Source organism: Opisthocomus hoazin, chromosome 23 (assembly GCF_030867145.1).
Source record: "Opisthocomus hoazin isolate bOpiHoa1 chromosome 23, bOpiHoa1.hap1, whole genome shotgun sequence".
Lineage (NCBI taxonomy): Eukaryota > Metazoa > Chordata > Aves > Opisthocomiformes > Opisthocomidae > Opisthocomus > Opisthocomus hoazin.
Genome location: NC_134436.1, coordinates 7,301,293 through 7,318,691, shown reverse-complemented (window position 1 = coordinate 7,318,691; position 17,399 = coordinate 7,301,293). Strand labels below are relative to the sequence as shown.

The following is a 17,399-nucleotide window of genomic DNA, read 5'->3' as shown; positions in this document are numbered from 1 at the left end:
CGGTTGCTACTTGCATTTGTTTGTTGTAATACAGACATCGTCTTGCAGGATCTAGATTGAAAGTCTGAAATCATCTCACATAACCCTGCTGGATAGTTAATAAAGCTGAACTTACAGCCACTACATACCTGGTCATTGATAGACTGAAAAGCACTTTATTACTTTACCAATCAGTGTAATCCATGCTTGGACTGATAGGAGATTAGTGTATTGTTTAACTCAGGGACTGCTTAAAATGTGCATGATAAAGATAGTTCAGTGACAGTAACCCAGCATTCTCTGTGTTTGAATAACTGATGACTTAAATTCTTTAAGAGCAGGAAAACGGGGAACAAGATGAAACACTTGATTCTGTCATTAATGACAACAATGATGCTATGTTAGTGGAAAAAATACTTGCATGGATCTTTTAGGCTACGTGAAACACAGGAAATGCATGGGTTTGTCTAGAGCAAAAACTGACAACAATTACTTCTTTCAGAATGTTGTCTAATGAATATGTTATGAAGTTCAAGCGTTACTCAGAATGCTTTTTCGTTACCATGTCTTGTGGAACACCTCTGTGAAGTGAAAGCTATTATATTTCCTTGCTGTCTCCTGTTTTGTCTCTTTAAAACTAGAAACTGTGTTCTCTTGTATGTGTTCTACTAATCATTGCACTGTGAGCCTCCAGGCACGATTATCATTATAAACTACATAGTAAATTAAGAAGGCACATCAATGTTTTGTTACTTCCTCCGTTCTTTCCTTCAGATGCTTGTGCTTGTTACTCAGGAGCTTTCCTGTATTGAAACCGTGTAAACTAAAAATGCAGGATAAGCATCATAGTTTATTCTTCTGAAGAGAGAAGGCATCCTGTGGTAAACGGTAGTTTGCGTATAAATTCTGGAAAGTGACCTCTGTTGCTGCATAGTCCAATAAAAATGCACAGAGATTGTTCAGAGACAATGACCACATAAAGGAAATATTGTTTGTCCTGGATCCTCCTTTTAACACAGATTCAGTCTGTGCTCTTGGATAAGTCCTGTAACTTCCTGGAGCATCCAAGGGACTGTGGAGAAGACTAATAACTTTGTCTCAGAGGAGCTGTGGTGCTAAATTTGTGACATGTCAATTAGTTTGAGATTTCATTACCAGCCGTTTAGGATATCAGCACTCAGCTGAGTTGTGTGTTGAGCAATAGGTTCCAATGCTGTGTCCAACTCTGACTTTACCTAGCAAGCTGATTAAGCTTTTTAATGATTTGGCTTGTGTAGAAAATGCAGTGTGAAAAACAATTCCATGTGGATATAGTCAGTTCATTATATCCATAAAAAAATGTAAAGTCATAGTGCTTACAAACTGGCAAAGCTAATGGTCTGCCATATTCTTTGAAATAAAGGAAAAGTTTTCAAGCTAAAAGAGAAATTATCTTTCTCTTTATTTTTGTAAATGTACACATGTTTAAATATCTGAAACCTCTGGAATACTAATACATATGAATATCTTTGAAGGGGAAAAAAAAATTCTAGAGGATGTTTCAAGTCAAGTTCTCCCTAATTTTGCAGTGTAATGTCTAACTTCAGTACTTGATCTTCACAATATATTACTGGCAAGTTCATTTTCCACTGAGCTTTTAAAAAAAATAAACTTTAAAACAGTACAGCATATCAGAAATGCAATATGTATAGCAAGAAAAGTGAGCATGCGATTTAAGTAATTAGCTCATCAGCTGCAAAGTCCCGTAAGTAAAGAGTTCCTCACAAAAACTGAATGCAAAAAGACAGGATTAAAATAGCAGTGTTGTCATTTCTTCACTGCCTTCACTGGCTTGAATACATATTCTCTGCCTCTCCAAATGAGGCCTAAGATATTGTATGTAAATTTTGGCAATACATTCATCTTCCTCTTCGTTCTCGTAAGTCTGCGGTGTATGGCAGTACTGGAAAGGATCTAAAATGGCTAAGTGTGAGCTCCAGCTCCGATTACGCGGCATTTGTGCAATACATTACTTAATGTTTTGTGAAGAGCCCAAGGAATCTTTAGGATCCGATAACAGGAGATGTGTGTTTTCTGTCTTATAACTGAGGTTGCACAGACTTGATGATGTGTTTATAAAATGGTGGAAGCCTGTAGAATCCCTTGCTGAGTGGACAAGCTACATGTGTATTTTAACCACAGTTTTGTACATGCTACCTTTTTGTTTAATTATCTGGCTAGCTGAAGACTCTTCCAGTGTGTTTGTGTAGACATAGCATCTGAAACAAGTACATCTTCCGGAACACAGTACTACACATTTTTTTGGTCGCAAGAGTGGAACACAAACTGCAGGTTAAATCTGGAGTAATTTACACTCGGATTGCACTCTCTCAAAAGAATAACAAATAAACATTTACTGAAGTGGGAAGTGTGGGAGTTTTGTTTTTGTTTTACACATCAACATGAACTGTAACTATAGCTTACTGGCATTTGGAGAATTATGTGTTTATCTTTTCCAAGATCTTAATTTATTACAGAAATCCTAGCTTTGAAAATGTAACCCACAGAGGGAATTTCATCATCAGAAATGGCATGAAAGGTTTGCAAAGCATGCTATTAATAATAATGCTGTGAAACATTAGTGTGCAATTTCTATTTGAATTCTCAGAAGTAGAGTACCTCTTTCAGATACCACCAATATTAATTGCTTTCTGCTTGGGAAAACAAACCAACCACCTCACACATACCACTTGATCTTTTGTTAAAAACTGAATTAATCATATTTGAGACCTTTTATAGCTGTGAGCAAAACCTTGTATTGTACATTTGTGACATACACACAGAAAATACAAAATTGTGTGAAGGAGTGAAGTACCTGTAAATGATACATGCGGTGTTCTGACAGGTGCTGCAGTTGTTGAGGTCTTGACCAGTATGATAGAAGTTACGCCTGTAATAGACAGTAGTTCATGTAACGTGTGTTTATGGATACATTAACAGATGTCTGAATCTTTCATGAATAAAAGTAATTCTGTTCATGACTTCTGTTATCCTTACTAAAAATTCTAGTGTGAAATTTTAAATTAGAAAGTTACTTTAAAAAACCTAAACCCTGTGTTGTTCTATGGGTTTTGTCTTGCATCTTTCCCACCTCATGCTGTTAAGATTCTGGTTGTTGGTTCTTGCATGAATACTTGGTATGAAAACACTTAGGCATGCAGCTGCTTCTTATAAACACACTTTAAAGTATTTCGATAGCCATGCTTTTGGTCAATCGAGCTGATCTCTACCCATATGCTTTCCATTCTTCTCCCTTTTCGTGTTTTCTCACTTGAATATAAACAAGTAAGATTTTTACAGTTGATAGTATACAAATTTGGAATATAGAGAAAACAAGAAAATTGACATTAATATTTAACATAAACTAGCGTTGAATTATTCTTATGATGTAGTTTGAGGTAGGTGGCTCATTACATCTGAAAGATGCATAATGATTATATTTAAAGAGTTTTATTTGAATTAGGGGAGTTCAGTTGGGACCAAAATAATATTCTGATCTCTTTTGTGGTTCTCCACGTGTGGTGTTGTGCTACCTCCACGAGTACTGGCAATGTTCAGTTTTACTGCTAGGTGGTTCTAGCAAGATGGATTGAAGCTTATCATTGAATATCAATGTGAAACTTTAAGATATTTGGCAAAAATTTTGGTTTGACCACGTGGTAACTGAATAGAAATAGAGTATAAATACTGCTAAATAGTCAGACTGTGCTTCACTGCAAGTTACTCTTTGTAATGGTCAGATTTGCAAACATAACTGAAACTTGTCCATTCTGTCGTACATAACTACATGCAGGGGAGAAAGTGTGGGTACTTTTTTCTATAATTTCATGAAGAACCATAGTTTTGGGTGGTAGTTGTATGAAATATACTATAGTGAAGTGATTGCTGAAGTTTGACACATACTTGGATTTTTCTCCCCTTCCCCAGTGCCCCACCTTGGGTCTTGCTTCTAAACTGAACTTATGGGGTTTGGTGTTTTGTAAATGTTTTTGCATTTTTGTTCATGGGGATTTTGTCTTTTGTGTCTAGACTGTTATGAAGTTGGTGCTAGAAAATTGTATCGGCTTTTCAAATAGAGAAAAATGACTGAGAACAGCCCTCTGAGAGAGGATCGTTGGAGCTGAATTATACATAAAAAATATTACATGGAATAAAAATTTATGTGGGCACAGTGGAAACTAACAGAAGTATTTTCGTGCAAACAGCCAGATGGACATTACTGGTTAATGTTTCCAGATGAAAAAGATAATCTGTACAGAGTAAAATTACGTGTTAAATTGATTTATATTATTTTAAATTTTAAAATGAGCTTAAATATGTGTTTGGAGTGTGAGTTGGAGAATTATTAATCAGAAATGCAAGAAGGTAATTTCAATTTGCAGATAAAATACTTTGAGAAAGTAAGAATTTTTCAGAATAGATTTCTTTTTCTTCAGAAGTTGTAAGAAAATTGGGATGTATAAAATTGTGGCTTCAGTTAGTTATATCCTGATAATTTGTGCACCGCCATGCAAACCTTTTCTGTCCACGTGGGAACAGGTGCAAAGACCTGGTGCTGAGTCGCGTGAGCAAGTTCTCTGCTATTTCTGTGCAATTGAACCTACGCAAAAATCTCAATGCAGCCTTCTTTCTGTGTTTTTTGCAGAGCTTGTGGAAATGTGGAAGATTATCAGATTTATTTCTTAAGTGTAGACTGTAAATACTATTGATAAACATGATCTGATTTTAAAATTAAGGATGCAGTTTTACGCACAAACCAGTTGTGCGTAAATGGTTATTTTAGATACCTAAGCTAGCTGTGCTAACAGTAAATGTCTAAGATAGACTTCATGTGTTATTTTTTTAAAAAATAAAGTAAAATGGAACTTTTATTCTCTCGATACTTTGAAAGATTTATTTGTGGGCTTTTTGAAAAAAAAAATTATTTGATGGGTACACTATCTTAGCACAAAACAGAACTTCAAAAGGTATCCTAAATGGATTTGCTGTTAAGTAGGAGGTGCTGTTAATGGCTTAGAGAGTATTATCAGAATATTCTAAAACCTGTTTTGAGCATAGAAAGATTTCAAATTCTGTTTTAACCTTGTCCTACAAAGGTGTCCAATTTTTAGATTTATAGTATTGCATTTATTATTCTTTATAATGCATAAATAAGTTGCATAAATAAGTTACATAAATAATGCTTGTGGCCTTGGCTAGTAGTCACTATGAGAGCATACTAAAAATATATACAGGTCATGCATTCTTATGATCGTACAGAAAGCAGACATTCTAAAATCTGAAATTCCAGAGTGAGTTGTTGTTAGCAGCCTTCACATGCTGGATGTTCATAATTTTAATCCATTTTAAGCACCTACCTCCACCTCCTGTGAAATCTTCCCGACATATTGAAACTCTTGAAGTTTACCTGGTATTGTGCCTTTTGCTATTCTTATGGCATTCCCTTTAAGCAGCTGTGTTGTCTGTGGTATCATGACGTGTACCTAGCAATGTGATCCCCAGGTGTCTGCAGATGCTGTGCTTTAGCCACTGATACGTTTGCTTGCTTATGAAGGCAGTAATAATTTATTGAACAGAAGCATGTTTTTGCTGATATCGTCTCTTTCAGCAATAGGACTGCTTTGGCAGTAAACACATATCTGACCTTGCTAGGAAGGGATTGTTGGCGTGCCATAGGTTTCTGTTATACTACATTAGGACATCACGCTGTTGGGTTTCGTTGTTTTACTGCACAGAGATTTCAGCTGGATGGAGACTGCCAGCTCTCAGGTGTCAGTGGCTTTGTATCTGACATCATAAATTTAAATAAGAAAGGGAGTTAATAAACTGTGTCTCATACTGGTTTTGGTAAAGGCAGTGTCAGCTAAAGCCAAGCTATGCAGAGACTTGCTTCTCTGCTGAGGCCCAAATACCAGAAAAGGGGCATAAGGTACTGTTTTTGCAAACTCATCTTTAAATATCACAGGAAAGATTTTTTTCAGCAGCAAAGGTTAAAAGAGTTCTAACATCTACATTACACATTTGATGAATTACTAATATTAAAACGCACCATACCCTTCGCTGAGGGCTCTGGATTTTTCCAGGTCTTGGATTACATTCAAAAGGACTTTAATCTTCTCCTGGTTTGACTGCAAGGATTCCTCTACAGACTGCAGCCTGCCTTGTAGGGCGCAGAGTTCGCCGTGTGCCAAATGAATTTGATTGATTTCGCTAATCTCTTTCTTGGTTTGTGGTTTTATTTCATTCCTTGGCAGATAAGACTTCACGTGAAATCCTTCTACACAGCTGTTACACTGGAAAACATCTGACTGAGTAGAATTTTTCTCGATTTCAGTATTACATGACAGAATAGATTTTGACGTGTTACTGCTGGTCAGTGACATGGTTGTGTGATGGTTATTTGTTAATGTCACACAGCTGGAAACTGTTTTGTGCTCTCCTGCCTGTTGACAGTCTCTGATGAAACAAGGAGATGAACTGTGATTTGTTGGAGGTGATAGTGGAGTAGTTTCCTTACTGCTTGCATCTTTGCTGGCTACCAGCGACACAGAATCACTTTTGTCTGCTTCACAGGAGGCAGAATGAGGCGTACATTCACTGCAGTTAGTAGAATTGCTTAGACAAGGGTATGCTTGTTGAGAGTTAGATGACACTGTGCTGTGTTCATTATTTTCATTATTTATGCCAGTAGAAGAATGCAGTGAATTGCTTAAATTCATGGTTGTGTCTTGTGCATCTGAGGAAACATTGCTGTCTCGTGGAAAACTCACATGTATGTATTCAGGCACCTGTGTAGAAACAGTTGTCTTGTCTGATACTGAGAGATCATCTGAGTGGATGGGTCCATTGCTTTGTGCTTTTGGTGGTCTTTGACTTAACTGAACATCCACCTCACTATTCCTAAATCCGTCTTCCAAATAATTGGTTATTCTTAAGTAACAGAGATCTGAAGACATAATGTCTTGTTCAGAAACATTGCCATTTACCTGGATAGAATTTGCAGGCTCGATTGGCATTTCTGTTAATGATTTGCTTACCGTCACCTTTTTCTTTCTAAAAACTGGGAAGCGTTTCCTGAGGCTAGGAGATGTTTGTATGGCAATATTCCGAAGCCCCTTCTGAGCCTTTGGAAAAGATGGAGATTGATGTAGCAAAAAATTGTGATCTCTAAATATTTCTGGTTTTCCAGTCGTGAATGCTGTATCTTGGGCAGGATTAGTTTCCAGGTCTGTCTTTGTGTTCACACTGTCATCCTTGAATCGAACTTGCTGAGATTTGGTCCTGCGGTGCTGTGGCTGTCTCATAAAATCAGCTGAATCCAGACTGTTCCTTTTCAGTAGCACTGGGCGCATTTTCATGTTTTGCTGGGCCATTGAATCGCAATGTAATGTCTGTAAGTAATGTGTTTCTTTGCGACCCATTTCATTTGTCATTTGAACTGTATATTAAGATTATTCCTAAGATGCGAATGAATACCTTACTCCTGAAGAAGCTGAGTTTTTCATTCTTGTGGTTGTTATGTATATTTTTAACTAGCATGCTCTCTTTAGGGGTGCTCTTTGGAATTTAATTGCTGACTAGACCAAACACTAAGATAAAGAAATTAAATATCAAATTTAAGGAAAGATTTCTTGTAGCTAGGGAATACAGAAATCCTTGTGTTCTGAAGCTAACATGATCTTTGTGTTACAAAATTGCAACAGGCTGTTATATTTCCAGTCAACTGATTTAAAGGTAAGGTTGAGTCTGTGGCTTTCCTGATGGCTCTTACTTGACAGTCAGCACTCCTTAGTGATCCAGCTTTTTTTATGATGACATGTGTTTTATTTGCATGTTGTCTAAACAACAGGCATAACAACTTTTGGGGGCATTTTCATTTCTGATGCATGGTTTTCTTGATGGAGTATATCCATTAATACCAAACTGAATTGCGTTCTTTAAAGAGTGTTTTTCTTCTTTAGCCATCTTTTTAGTGTTGCAAATGAAACTAATCTTCCCAAACAGCTAAGCAAAATACAACCTCTGCTGACCAGGCAAAGATGCAGCATCCAGTGGGTTTCAGTGAGAGAAGTTTTATCGAAGGGACTGTTTCAATTTGGGGTAGTTCTGTAAATGCTTTGGCATCGGAAGAGTGGTCCGGACCAAATAACCAGCAAATGCAGATAACAGGAAATGTTTCCTGGAAGTAAAAAGACAACAGTGGTAGACGAACAAACTTGCCAAACACTGTAAATTCTTCTGCTGTCTCCTAACAACTTTTCATCTCCAATGGTTTTTGTAAATTTGGCAGTGAGGTACTTACATAGAAACTGAAAAATGTTTTATAATTTTGAAGTGCTTAAAGTTTTCTTCATGTGAAATACCAAACACCAAAAATGGATATAAAATATTCAGACTAGTACTTTTCTCTTTGTGATCAGTACTCATGTGCAGGCATGAATCTGATCCCAAATAAAAATCTCTTAAAACTAAAGTCTTCAGATTTGGAAGTGGCTATTAAATCTTATTATGGATGAAGTCTCAAAAAACTGAACAATACAAATATGACCTCTTGATTTGGAGACAAGTTGAGGTTCAAACAAAATTCAGAAAAGTTTTCTGTTAGATTTGCTCATTTCAAAATGTTCAGATTTGAGTACAACTCTTGGTCAAGGAAAAGTAAATCTATTTTAAAATGCCATTAATGCAAATGGAACCTTTTCTGGGTAGATGAACTCTTTCCCATGCAGTATCAGTTATTTGAGAATCAAGACTGAAACTGGCTGCACATACATGAAAAGTGTTCTGCTCAGTTTGCATGCAGGAGTCTGGCCTGTAAAGCTGGGCTTTGTCACGTTTGTCCAGAGCTGCTCATGAAAAAACAAACCTGTTTGTTGTTGTTGGAAAAAACAAACATGGACCTGTTGGAGCGGGGCCAGAAGAGGCCCCAGCAATGATCCGAGGGCTGGAACCCCTCTGCCGGGAGGAAAGGCTGGGAGAGCTGGGCCTGTTCAGCCTGGAGAAGAGAAGGCTGCAGGGAGACCTTAGAGCAGCCTGCCAGTGCCTGAAGGGGTCTGCAAGAGAGCTGGAGAGGGGCTTGTGACAAGGGCCTGGAGTGATAGGACAGGGTAATGGCTTTAAACTGAAGGAGGGTAGATTTAGGATAGATATAAGAACGAAATTCTTTACCATGAGGGTGATGAGGCCTTGGCCCAGGCTGCCCGGAGAAGCTGTGGCTGCCACCTCCCTGGCAGGGTTCAAGGCCAGGCTGGATGGGGCTCTGAGCACCCTGGGCTGGTGGAAGGGATCCCTGCCCATGTCAGGGTGGTTGGAACGAGATGGTCTGTAAGGTCACTTCCAACACAAACCATTCTGTGATTCTATGAAACATTGAACATTTTGAGTGAAGATTAAAACTTAATTTCTGAAAAACAGTTAGGACGATAATGTAGTTGTAATGACGATATATTACATTAGAAACAGTGGAGGAAAGTAAGAGAACGTATTTTATTGCGGAGCTGGCTGTTATCAAAATTTTACTTGCAGGTGTATTAGTCTTTTTGAAGTGTAACATAACCACTAATCTTTTTTTGTACCCTAAAAAATTAAGTTTTGACCCATTTGTCATAGCTGGCGCTTCAACAATAACAATGTTTGCCACAGAGACATTTTGTGCATAAGTTAAGGTGCAGTGAGCGTTGACCACTTTCAGGTTCTCTGTTTTTATTCTATAAACCCAGTATTATTAGTGAAATTAGAAGTGCTAATGAATTTTCCCTCCAAATGCAGGATATATACGCGTACATGCTGAGTACCAGGATGGGTTATCCGTAAGTTTGTGCTCAAGTGTACACATGGATGGTTCCATTAAGCTGGAATTCAGACCCAGGCAGTCTTAACAGTACCATTTACTGCCTGAAGGGCTGTGCAGTGTGTTGTTTCCTCTTTCCTGGAATGTGAACCCATGTGCTGTGATGTGTTGACCGGTGGCACAACAAGGTGTGGGAAAGACATGTAACAGTGCATTGCTAATGAACATGTGATGTCCTAGAGCTGCAGTAAGAAGATATAAAGGCAGCAGACGTGAACACTTATGTCTTGCATTTCACCCATGTGAGTAAACAGCTTCACATATGACTAGCAATCATAGAGGCCAAGGCTAATCTAGTTGCTTCAGTATTTTTATGTCAACAGGTAAGTTACTTTGATAGAATTTTGTTGGCAACCTCTCTGTTACAAATTTAAATCCATTATGGCTTCCTGAGACAGCACATGTAGGCCAGTGTATGCCATATATAGTTTGTTCAAATTATTTGCATTTAACTTCTATGTGTTTTAGCCAGGACTTCTCACTCCAGGTTTCTACAGTGTTAAAGACGGTTTTGCTGTTTCTTACCCAAATAATCTGTGTGATAGACTTCCTCAGAAATGAGAATTATCATACCCAAATCATTCCAGAATAATTTGAGCCAAAATGTCAGTATATGCGATCAATAGTGCTGGACTAGCAGCAGATTTTAAGTTCCTGAATTTCAAAACTCACTTGTGAGATGTACTTGTATGTAAAATATCTCTCCTGTATTTTTAATAAGTTACGCTAAATCTGAAACCTGATGCTAAAATAGAATATACTAGGGAAAAGAGAAGAAATTTATGCAAATTATGGGAAATATTCTATGGAATTTTTAATAATCCACATAGTTTGCTTTTAGGAATACAGTGATTTTTAAGACTGGAGCTAAATTCTCAGCATGGTGTTAATTTACTATTAATCTTGTTCCCTGTTAATTCACTGGTGATTTCATTAGCCTTGCTACTTCCATTATCTTAGTGTACCTTTTATTTAAGCATTGCACAAACTTTACCATATTTAATTTACAAGAAATGATGAGATGGGTGCAGTGGGAAAGATCTTATTACAGAACACAGCAAACTTATGTAGCCTCTTGTAACATTTAGGCAATCAAATAGAATTTAAGCAAAGTAATAATGTGATATTATTCTATTATTAAGAAGAAAATGAATGTTGGATGATTTCACTGCAGAGAGAAATGTTGCATAAGATATTGAGGAAGCAAATATGTACAGTAATACCAAATTTTACTTTCATGATATGCTAGCATTAAGTTGCTTAACTCACTGTACTGCTTGTTCACTGGAGACATGTACACACAATAAACAAGTCAAATAGTTTCTGCAAATAAAGTTCCAGTTCCAGTGCCAGGTTCTGATTTCTCATATCGTTCACAGATTACTGGAGGCGTTTTACAGTTTTATTTGAGAATTTATCCAAATATTGTAGTAGCATTCTCCATTTCCCATCACAGCTGCTGTGCTCCAGGCAGATGGATTACTTTATAGATACACTTGCCCAATTAAATTCAGAAAGAAGTTTTAGAAATCTGATGCTTTAATGGATTTTTAGTAAAAAAATCTTACTTTCTAGTAAAAAGCCCTTAAGGCTTAGAGTAGAGCTCTCTTCTTTGGTGACAGAGGCATGTGAGCTAGGTTGCATTCTTAATTTGCAATTTGCTATTTGAATTCTGTGTGCGTTTTAGCTACCTTGGCATCCACTAGCCTGGAGTTCATATGAATTGTTGTAATGAAAGTTTTGATGCTGTTATTTATATTGAATCAAGCTGAAATTAAAAAAAATTTAGATAAGAAAGCTCAAATATTTGGATTGAAAACCTCAACTAGTGAATTTCAATTAGTTATAGGCGTCTGTGTTTAGATTAATAAATCAGTGTAACATTGCCAAGTTTAAATAACATTTTCCCTTGCCTAAGATATAATCCCTTGTTCTCTTAAGTCACAGCAATTTACAGGTCTTGTTTTGCTCGTTATTTCACATTGACTCAAGTATGAGAGATTCTAAGGATCTATTGTATAGAAATGCTTTCAAAGTAGTAATTTAACTTACATCACTCATAACAAAAAGCTTATCTCAATTTTAAATTGAAGTCTTGTAACAATAAAAACAGTTTTTGTAGGAGAAATTTATTGGGATTTAATGTCTGCCAGGGTTCCATGACCTCGTGTCCAGATACCCATCCAGTCTCTTCCCGTCCCTTCCCTGGACAGCTACTTACCAGTCCTGAGGAAATGCCTCGCGCCTTGGTTGTTTGGCTTAATTAGCACTGTGGATTTGTTCCAGTCTCTTCACGCTGAAGCAAGTAGCCTATTAGGTGCCTGATGGTTAGTGGTATTTTTTCAGTGGTGCATATTTTATGCTCCTCTTTTCAGTATTTTGATTGCATGAATCTGACTGATAGATACTGCATTTTTTTCTTTTATGCTTTGTTTATACTGTTAAAGCAGCTCTTGATTTTTAAAGTCTCTACGTGCTTTGGGCACACACTTCTTAATGGTGATAGTTACTGTCCAGTGTAAATTTGTTCTAGCTCCAGTGCAATTGTATTCCAGGGTATAATAAGTGAATTGCTTGGAAAAGACTAAGGTGCAAAGCCTGCTGCCTCAAACAGCAATGGAACTGGTTTTCCAGCCTGAAGATTGCATTTTTGAGTTCTTAGAATTGCACATGCAGTCTAGTTAGCCAGCCAGGCAGAGGAAATTTGACAACAAATGATAGTTCTATCTTCTTATAATTGTTCTTCCATCTTTCCTACCTCTGCCTTCCTGATTTCTTGAAGAGAGTCAAGCACATTTTTTGGTTCATATTTCAGTTTAATGGCTGAAGCTGTGAGTAGAGAAGTGCAGCTGGTAAGGAGAAGTGGAGATTGTGGGAAACTGCATGAAGTGAAAAAGCATTTAGCAAAGGGCAGTGGGATTTTGGAAGAGTGCAGATGTGTTCTGGGGTTCTGGGGTTTGATGCATTTTGTGGAAAAAGTTAAATATTTGACATGGCTTTCAAACTCGTTGCAGTTTGACACTTTAATTTTCTATTTTACTAGATTGCTCAAAAAAAAAGTAATGTTTTTCATTGTAGTGATAGTGTGGTGTATATTTGTACTATTTTGCTTTTCTTTTATGCATGTGTTAAAGCCAGTATTTTGTGAAAAACAAGTTTGGACAGACCCTCTTCAATAAAATCACTAGCTAAAATCATTTTGTGAGGGCTTCCAATAGGAAAATGATTAGTGTAATTTACCTTGTACTTTTGAGCATCAGCATTTTAAACTTCCTGATTCATGCCATATTTTTACCACTTCCAGATGATCCTATCTATCAAAAAATAAACAGCAGATGAATTCAAGCATTACAGATGCAATGATAGCTGGCAGAGCTGTAATAACTCTAAGATAATATATTCAGACTGAGTAGTTGTATGTCCTGTCTGATTTGTGTTTTATCCTGTATGATATAGAGTTGTATGGTATGGAGCTAGGTGGACATTCTCATTTTAAAGGGTCATCTTAATTTATTTAATTATGGTTTGTGTTTGATAATAACCTGTTTCCTAGATGTGAGAATCATGATCCTCAGTTTCTAAGACGTTTGTGTGACTGTCACTTTCCCTTCATGCTGCAAATCTCCGAAACTCCTGAGCTATTGGTGGGACAAGAGGCTGTGTGTGTTGTGGCCCTTCTGAGCTGTGTCCTTGCTAATGGCTGGATGGCAGACTAAACACTGCAGAGGACTCGTTTCATCTGCAGGTTCGCCCTGCCTTTCAAAAAAAAAAACAGTGTCTGAAATAAAACTTTTCTAATTAAAAAGTATTAATTCATGCTTTAAGTACATTGGTTTGGATGTCAGTTGTCTTCATCTTCATTTTCTGTCTCTGTCAGGAACTTGACAGTAGATGTTGGTCAAGCTGTTTAATTTAGCCGTATCGCTACTTTTTATAAAACTCATGTTGGCTTTTTTCCGCAAAATAATGAGAGATGTTGAGGGTAAGTTTAGACAGGCTTCTGAAATCCCTGCGGACTAAAGTGCAGATAGCATGAAGAGCTAGAGATGGATTTAAAACCGTTGGAATTGGATGATGCTAAAAATTCTCTCCCCTTTTCCTGCCCTTTTGTCGCAATAATACAATCTTAGCAGAACTGCATTGTGTTCTCCCTGTCCCCAAGCCTACATGTAAACAATAGTTTGCAGTTGACTGTCTTTGTTCTCCCTCCATCCGCAGGCCAGAGTCAAGCTTAGATGCTTTCTTTTGCTTTTTGGTGCAGTGTAAATTTTAAAACACGCATATTGGCAAAGATATGATGAGACAGACTGCTACGTATTTTTCTTTTGAGATATTAAGCTTACAGCTGGGATGAAAAATACTCTATTCAGCATGGAAGCAATCCTTAAAATCTAAAAGTATAAAGCAGTTTAATGATTTGGTGGTTCTGTAACTGTCAAAATTCTTAATGTTGTTATCCAAATTTTTCTTTGTTCGGTATTCTCTCAGAGTATAAAGCAACAATCACAGGAAGCCATCCTAGGATGGATTATAATGAACATTTTACATTTTTATAACCTAAGAAACCTCAGTGGAGTTTACAGTCCTATTTTCTGCTAACTTCTAAGTTCAGTAAGGTCCGAAAGGAGTTCATCACTGTCTGGTAGACTGCAGACAGGTTTTTACTAGTTTCACCTTTAGCTTAAGGTAACCTTCATGTTTATAACAGGCTCTTGTATAGTAGCATCAAGTTGTTGGGGGATTTTGAGAGTCTGGAGTAGAATGTCAATAGAATAATAGAATACCATTGTATAAGCAGCTTGTAGCATTCTCTTGCTGTGAGTAGCTTTAAAGATAGAACAAATAAGGCTCGTACTTCATTGAAAACATCCTACCCTTTTGTGTCATGAAAGCATTTCTGTATTCTCATCCTAAACTGTCTGTGAGTATTTTTGAAACATTATTTGTTTTCACTATTGAATTTATCAGTGATAGGTTTTTTAAATGCAGTTTGTAACTTCATGTGTGCATACTGCTAGGTTAATGTTTTAGGGAAAAATAAAAGTTGTAAATGAAATTTCATTTTATGAGGAAAAAAAGATCAAATTGCTTCTAAATATGTTTTTCCTCTGCATATTTTCCATCATTGTCTCAGGTTGCAGGATGTTTGCTAATGTTATCATAGACTTATTTTGGGTTGGATACTTGTCAGTTTAAGTTAGAATGACATCTCAGCTGTTCTTGCTGTCTGAAGCATTCTACATCCAGTTACGTGTTTTTCAGCATCTGTAGCGTGGTTCTGCTCCACTCATTTCATGCGTGTCCTGACAGCTCCCTAGGCTTCCCCAATCTGAACTACCGATGGAACATTTCCAGACTATGGAGTTGGTAAATTGCTGCTGTTGGTTTCACCACAAATCTATAGGTCTGGAGTTGGTGCCGTGTCTGCATTTGAAAAAGGGGCGATTTAATTCTAATGTTCAAGCAACAACTGTAGCTGTAATACAGACACTGCAATTAGGTGCTGTCTTTTATCTGGCACTTTCACCAGTTAGTTTCACAGAATTACAGTTTCCAGATTGGTGGAGGTAACCAAAACGATTAATGTTTGTGGCAGTCCTTTAAGAGTCCAAGGCAGTCTTAGAAGCACCCCCATGAAGTACTGAACTGCACATGAGAACCTAAGTTATGAACTATGATCATCATCATATGTATTGCTGGATATCTTGGGCCCAGACTAAACATCTCTTCGGATACATGTCATCAGCTGCTGGGGTACATAGCATGCTGTTCAGGTCAGTGTCACAGTTCTGTTGGAAAGCTTTACTTCAGAATTTTCTGGGATGGTTTTATTAATTTCTGTCATATCTGAGAACATTTTTACTGGTTGTCAGAAGGGTTTGTGACAAAGTACACACAAAAAATTTATCCCACCTTGCAGTTACCTGGTGTATCAGTTATATTCATTAGGACACAAACTTAATTAGCAGTTGAATTATTTTAATAGTCATTAATAATAACTAACAGAACTTTGGGCCCCAAATTTTTATTAGGGTCTGCAAAGAACTGTCTTGAAAATTCCGTAGATGTCTTGTTACTTTTCTCTTTCAATTTTTCCTTTATTGTTCTGTTCATTATGGTGTTATGGAAGTACATCTGTTCTATGATATGCTTTTGTGTGTTTCTTGGATATAACTGTTACAATTGACTTGTGTAGGATTTGACCCACTAATAATTATGCTGAAAGAACGGCTTGTAAGAGCCCTCAAACTAATTCTTTTAGTTTGTTGTATTTCACTGTTTGCATCTGTGCTGCCAAATATCCTCTATGTTACTGGTTCACATTTTGGCACAGTCTTGTCCTCTGTTTCCATCTGTGTACCCAGGTTTTATGCCTAGCACCTGTAGCTGTGGTGAGCTCCCACTGGATCGCTGACGATCCAGTCAAGCACTGCAGATGCAGCCACAGATTTCTGCTCGTTCAGATTTATTTCTTCTTGGTCAGGACAGCTGGACTGGTGAAAAAACCTGTGGTCAGGAGGTATCATTCTAACATAAAAACTGGGTGAGTTTCTTGGAGATTTTTAAAAACATAAAGGAAGTGCGAAAAGGAATAAAAGGCCAAGTCAGAGAGAATTTTTTTGGTTTCCTTTTGTATTGCTCTACATGAAAGCTTCTCTTCTTAAAAATCTTGCATAAAAAGCCAATACATATGCCTTTACAGGAAAAACAGTACATGCTCCCAAACCCTGCAAAATCCAAGTACAGCTTTATTTTCCTTGATGCGACCTCCTTAAATATAGTGTCAAGTTTTATGTTTCTGTGGTGATTTTATTCACAATACCTCAGCTAATTTAATCTTCAAAAGGGTGGGTATATTTATTCAGTTAGAGCTTCAGGCTTAATTTCAAAATGGCAAAATTCTAAATGGCAAGGTTTTAATGCTCAGAAGACTGATCTAGTATCTTTCTGACAGCTTAGTTAGGCACTTTAAACTATATGACGTTTTCCTTGCCTTTTGAACATACAAAATAAACGCTGTTTACTGAGCAGAGACAGTCACCAGCTTTATGCGCTAATGTTAACATGAAGCACTGCAGTCTAATTATTTTCAAATAACAACTTTTCTTCAACTTGCAAATGTCCTAAACTTGCTGAGCATGTCAGAGACTCAAATGAGACTCCAGTTCTTTTTATGAAGCTAGCCTTCAGATCCAGCTCATGGCAATCACAGGTTTTTGCTCGCAAAAAACAGAAAGCAAGGGCAGTTTGTCATGCAGTGAGAGGCTTGGTCTACAAATCTTGATGATTTCACAAAATTTTCTTCCAGAATCTCATTGGCACTGAAACAACAAGGTTTCCTCTTTTGAAAAAAGCCCTTTAAGACTAAAAGAAAGACGTATTAGCAAACAGAGCTTAGATAGTGTTTCTTGCAGAAGGAAATGGATGGAAATATACTGGAAGTTGCATATGAACTGCAAGGAGGCTTCTGAAGGCAATATTTTCAGATGAAAATGGATGAAAGACGCAGAGCCCATAAAGTAAAAACAAT

The 17,399-nt window shown here is 37.2% G+C and overlaps 2 protein-coding genes across 2 annotated transcripts in view; one reads left to right on the top strand and one right to left on the bottom strand.

Moving 5' to 3' along the window:
* The window catches only part of DOCK2 (dedicator of cytokinesis 2), a 203,232-nt gene that overhangs the window by 87,648 nt on the left and 98,185 nt on the right, over positions 1-17,399 (top strand). The window lies entirely within an intron of this gene.
* INSYN2B (inhibitory synaptic factor family member 2B) overlaps positions 1-17,399 on the bottom strand; it is a 44,078-nt gene that overhangs the window by 5,796 nt on the left and 20,883 nt on the right. The window contains exons 2-3 of the mRNA XM_075442232.1: positions 6,073-8,197; positions 2,834-2,908 (exon numbers count right to left, since the gene is read on the bottom strand). Coding sequence (XP_075298347.1) covers positions 2,834-2,908; positions 6,073-7,451 — 1,454 coding nt within the window. The 5' untranslated portion in view covers positions 7,452-8,197. The remainder of the gene's footprint in view (positions 1-2,833; positions 2,909-6,072; positions 8,198-17,399) is intronic.